The 6,107-nt window shown below is 39.6% G+C and overlaps 1 protein-coding gene across 1 annotated transcript; it reads left to right on the top strand.

Annotated features, from left to right (window-relative positions):
• The first annotated feature begins 326 nt into the window (after window positions 1–326).
• LOC140233918 (arylsulfatase-like) lies at window positions 327–5,741 on the top strand. The gene is made up of 4 exons (XM_072314006.1): window positions 327–513; window positions 2,480–2,632; window positions 3,867–3,979; window positions 5,415–5,741. Exons 1-4 carry the CDS (start codon window positions 327–329, stop codon window positions 5,739–5,741), a joined length of 780 nt encoding a protein of 259 aa, XP_072170107.1.
• The last annotated feature ends 366 nt before the right edge of the window (window positions 5,742–6,107 follow it).

The raw sequence follows: 6,107 nt of genomic DNA, 5'->3' as shown, positions 1-6,107 counted from the left end.
AGGAAAGCGCTTGTTCCATCACATTAATAGTGTCGGAAAATCCATGGGCATGCTGTCAGGATTTTGTTACACCAAATTGGGTGTGTTCTCTTTTTTTTTTTTTAAAGTTGACAAATATCTATTTTTTTTTCAATGTAGTATCCTTTGACTAATCATTGGTAAGTATTACTACAGGAATTCATGTCCTTATCCTTATTCAGCGGGTAGCTTTAGCATGCAAATTTAATGTAAAAAAATATCGTCACAGTACATATTGACGAATCTGAACCATCAACATTGACTGACACCTTAAGTTATTTTCATGTTTTTAGAAGATGCCCACCAATATGGGTGTACTACGTATTTTCGTCTACGCTTGCTTGGTGACGCTTCAAGCTGCAGCGCACAAGCGGGACGTGCTTGACAAACCAAACATCGTCTGGATCGTGGCCGACGACCTCGGCTACGGGGACCTCGCGTCCTACGGTCACCCGACCCAGGAGTACGGAGGAGTCGACGCCATGGCAAAGAAGGGCTTGCGGTTCACCCAGGCATAAGTACCCAACGCCGCCTGCACTCCAAGCAGAGCTGCATTTCTAACAGGCAAGTTGTGAAGCGGTATATCCTATAGCCAATTCACGGTTTGTGGAATTAATACTCGATTTGACAGCCAAAAGCGTCATCTACAACTGCCAAAAAAAAAAATAGATTAAAGTAGGTTGACATTTCAAGAGAGAGAGAGACAGAGAGACGGAGAGAAAGAAAACGGGCCTTCCACAAAGATAGCACGAAAAAAAAGTCAAGTTTTACAAGGTTTTGTCGAATCAATTTAAATATTATGATAACGTCATTAAATCGACAAGCTGTAAATACAACTACAATCGAAAACTTGATAACTTGCCACACACTGATGTCTGCGATAAATTAAATATGCCGAAACGAGTTATACATTTAATGCCGTAATTTTGCAATTGAAATGTCCTATTCAACAATGATTGAATATGAGGTTAACGGCCATGCATGGTATGCTTACTAAGTGTGATTAATAGCACGTGAAAATTAGTCATTGGAATAGATTTCATAGTGATTGCGAAATTCCCAAGACATGGAAATCTGCAAATGACCTGATAAGCCATAAATATTACGATTATGATGTTTCCAAAAGAGAGTAATACATTGTGAGATCTAAACTGCAGGATGTAAATGTGGCTACTAAATTAGGCAGTTTCCTGAATAAGTACCAGCACCTGTTTGAGTGCTGTTTTCCCCATATTCATCTATTTACTATTTAATCCCAATGCTGCATTATCAATGTTCGACAATGCTGAGCAATATCTTTAGAGTTTGATCTTGAAATGAGTAAACTTAATTCTTGATGATTTGAGCCATTTGTAATTCAGGCTGCTAAAACCAGTGAATATGAAAAGAAAATAATATGTATAGGATATTTCGGATCATGTCTTTAAAGGGGATGGCTAGTAACTGATCAGTGGGAATCAGTGGGAGTGCTGGGGGATGATTGTTCTAATCCTTGTGGGATTCATTTAAGAGTGCATTATTTTTATTGTTGTGTGAAAATTCTTTGCTTCAGAATGGTCTCATATTCAAGTTGATATTAACGATCGCCCTGTAACTGTACAGGCATGCTAACCTGGAAACATTAAACTGCACATTACTTGAAAATGAGACCATTCTGAAGCAAATAATTTTCACACAACAATATAAATTGTAATATGATATATATCATATATTATATATAATGTACTCTTAAATAAATCCCACAAGGATTGGAACAATCATCCCCCAGCATTCCCACTGATCAGTTACTAGCCACCCCCTTTAAGAATGTTCCTTCCTACGTATAATATAGGTGCGTGAGATATCACTGGACATATTATATTTTATCGCATCTAAATATATACTTACTTTAAAATGTTCAAAAAAAGTGCTTCATCCGTTTTGCAATTAATTCCCTACTTCTAGCCTAAAGAACAAAAAAAAAAAACAAAACAAAACAAACAAACAAACAAACACAGAACGTGGAATAAGGATATGAAATGTCGCGATAATCAAAGAGATTAGCGTAGACGTGACGGCCGCTGTTCGCAAAGATAGATTGACTGCAGAGAGAGAGAGAGAAAAAAAAAAGAAAGCATGAAAATAACGTCAAGTCAAGTCAACGCCAGTAACAACCTGTCTTTCTAAAATTGAGAATGTCACATGACTTACGGAGCAAATAAATAATTAAAAAGTTGCAACATAAGCCTATCGTGTAAGTCTAGACTGATAACTTGTCATTAGTAAGAATAAATTAATTGCTTATGACATTGCATAAACTATAAATATTTTCCTTTTCCCCCGTAAATGGACCATTTTCTTTTATTACCGATACACAATCAAAAGTGATCAGGGAAGGGCCTTATAATAATTTGCAAATGTTGCTAACATTGCGGTTACATCCTTTTGATTGTGAAATCATATGCTTGCTACATCACTGAAGGTCGCTACCCTGCTCGCCTCGGGATGTACGGGTTATTGAGGGGTGTGCTCCTCCCCTTCAACCCCAACGGGCTGAATCGCTCCGAGATTACCGTACCGGAAGCTCTCAAGTCAGCCGGCTACACAACAGGCATGGTCGGGAAATGGCACCTTGGTAAGACACGTTGACGTACTCTTTATGAAAATTAGTGAATTTCTACCGTCTTATTCATGAACGTATTTGTTATCCTTGCTTTTACCTACCCCTTTTCCTTCCTTTTCCGTTGCTTCTCCTAATTCTGACCGTTTTGACCCTCGTGTTTCGCCTCTTTCTCCACCTTCTTCTTCTTCTTCTTCACTTTCTTTCTTTCCTTATCTTCTGCTTTCCCTGTCTGTGTCTTTCTTCAGGTCCTTCGTCTCCTCCATCTTTCCTTCTAGTCGATTTCTACTCTGATTTGGCATCTTAAGTCCGGCTTATGTGTTGTTTCCTCTCTGAAATTTGTTTCAAGTACAGTTTAAAGCCGCTAATTCTACAACGAAGAACATGTGTTTAAAAGCTCTAACCTTTTCTCCTTGTTGTATTCTGTTAGTTTTTGTTGAGGATGCGGAATATCATACACGAAGACGAATAATTGAAATAACATCACAACATGGTCGTCTACTAAACGAGCAATATCTACCCTTTCGTAGATGCAATGCTAAAGCCCCTGTCACTATTTGCCGAATAGGCCCATCGTAAAAGAAACGGGTGAGAATTTGCTCATCTGTTGTTCAAATCGCCAATCCGGTGGACAAAGTGTAAATTTTCCGTTTTTGAGGAGCGTACACACACCGTCTAGCAGCCCAACGAAACGCACCTTGGGCGATTGTTTACAAGGCAGTGGAACGCGCACAAACGAAAGAGAAACGATATAAGAACCGCATGCCCACAGGACAGAACGCACGAGGAACAAATGGACGACGTATGAGACATACATCGAACGTCAGAGAGCCGTGCGTACATGTTAGATCTGCTGCAGATAGCCGTTCCATCATTCTGTTCCATTTCTTGCAGCGGATTGAAACGCGCGGTAAACGACAAAGTACAGATACAGATACAGGAGAAAATGTACAACTATCGGACAATGGTCAGATCGCGCTTTCCATTTTTGCCGAGAAAAAAAAATGTAAATGCACAAAGTTTCCTGGCCGCTCAGACGAAAGTAACCGGAAGATTTAATGCCAATCCATAGAAACGCATTTTAACGGATATCAACGGATGCCAAAAATCGGAAATCGGAATGCGATCGCCATATCCGACAAAGTGTGACAGGGGCATTAGATGAAGGAGTCCGTTTTTCTTTGCAATATGATTATCTGTGGTGACGAAAGGATTAAAACCTGATTTCTTCGTTGATTATCCCTTACAGGCATCAACCGAACGCCCAACATGGACGGGTATTACCTGCCCTCAAATCACGGTTTCGATTTCGTTGGTATCAACCATCCCAACACTGACAATCACCAATGTGAGGAGACAAGAGTAAGTACCAACAAACATGAAATGTCATCCTAATAACATGAGTATTTTTAGAGTGATATAATTTATTATGCTTTAAAGTTCCGTTTTTTAGCAGATCACTCTCTTTAATTCGTATATGCAGACGTCCTCAGTTTAATCTCAATCTATGCTTTGCCTTTATTCATTATTGTTTATTTGATGATGATGATGATAATAATAATAATGATGATAATAATAATAATAATAATAATAACAATAGTAATATGAATACTTATTGAAGAATGCATACATGAACTGCCTTGCTTACATATTGTGAACACGAAATCATTTATCAATGCATACTTTGTATTATTTTGTATCATTTTTCTGTTGAAGGAAATAGAAGCCTAAATGAACAGAGTTTAATTGAAATATCAGACCAACAAAAGTAAATACCCGTAAAACATAATTTGATACTTGCAGAAAGTATGCATTTCGCTCGATTCTCATCGGAATCCTACGTTATAGATTCCTGGCATATGCATTCTTTGGATAAGAAGTTTTATGTTATATTCTTATGATGTTGTTGATGATGTTGTTGTTTTTTGTTTTTTTTTACTTAGATGTTAAATGAGCTAAGAACGCGCTAAGGTATACCTTGACTCCTGGGAAATTAGTGCTAATGTAGAAGAGGGTGTCATTTATTATTGTTTGTTATCATTTCTTTCATTACACTTCCAAACTGTAATTGCACAGTTATTCATTTATGTATTCATACGTGTGATAAATGGCTATATCCCCTTCATACCAAACTTCTTCAGACGTCACCCGAGCGCACTCTAGACGAACGTCTGGGGTGTGATTCGTTACGTAAACACGAGATGCGGGCAGAGCACCTTTTCATACCAGAGGCTAGTCTGGGGTGGGCTCGGGGTAACTCGGCAGTCGGCACACGTTTTCTTTCAGAATCTTAATTTGTTTCTTCCTTTCTTACTGCAGTATATTACGCCCATAAAATCAAGTCAAAATATCAATTAGGGCTTTTAAGATTAAAAGGTCACACTTCTTAATTATATATTTCAGACTATTAAGATCGTCATCAATTATTTTAACCTCATTACCTACAGATGGGACACATTGCATGCTTGCATACTGTACAGTGATTTGTATGTACACGTTAAAGGGGATGGGTAGTAACTGATCAATTGGAATCAGTGGGAATGCTGGGGGATGATTGTTCCAATACTTATGGAAATCATTTAAGAGTACATTATACATCTATTGTTGTGTGAAAATTATTTGCTTCAGAATGGTCTCATATTCAAGTAATGTGCAGTTTAATGTTTCCGGGTTAGCATGCCTGTACAGTGACGGGGAGATCGTTAACGGGTCGTTAACGATCACCCCCCCCCCCCAGCCCCTGTACAAAGCGCTTTAAGGTACTGAGTACCATAATGGTTCGTTGTTCCTACTGAAGCGTGAGCCCGCAATAGAACGCTGCTTCATCTACCGCGGAGACCACATCGTTTCGCAACCCTTCAGACACGACAACCTGACGGACATGATGGTGCAGGATGCCGTCGGCTTTTTCGAGAGGAACAAGCGGCGTCCCTTCTTCTTCTACATGGCCCTCTTCCAGCCCCACGTGCCCCTGAGAGTGAATCCTCGTTTTCACCTGTCCTCCAGAAGAGGTACTGCCACGGATGGCTGTGCAGGTGGTGCTGGGGTAGAGTTGTATGACGGTAGTGGTGGTGGTAGTGTTTATGGTGGTGGCAGTGATGGCAGTAGTGATGGTAGTAGTTGATAAGTAGTGGTGGAAATAGTGGTGGTAGTGGTGGTGATGGTTGAAGAGGTGGTAGAGCTGGTGGATTTGTCAGAGGTGACTATTGATGGAGTGTCAGTTACCGTAGTGATGGATGTACAAGAGATGGTGTTAGTCTTGGTGCTAAAAGGTGAGGTGGTGGTGATTGAAATGATTAACGTGATAATGTTAGCTAAGTAGTAAAGTGGTTATTGTGGAGGGAGAGGGTGGTGGTGACAGTGACTGTTACAATAGTGGTTCTAATTACGTTGCAGTGGTTGCAATGGTGATAGTGGGTGCCGTAGTGGTGGCCTGTATCATATTCTCCCGCTCTATGGCTTAACATTCTGTTAAAAAAAGAAAAAAAAA

The sequence above is a fragment of the Diadema setosum genome, chromosome 10 (assembly GCF_964275005.1).
Source record: "Diadema setosum chromosome 10, eeDiaSeto1, whole genome shotgun sequence".
In the NCBI taxonomy this organism is placed as follows: Eukaryota; Metazoa; Echinodermata; class Echinoidea; order Diadematoida; family Diadematidae; genus Diadema; species Diadema setosum.
The sequence above is the reverse complement of the archived record's forward strand: the minus strand, read 5'-3'. Positions and strand labels throughout refer to the sequence as shown.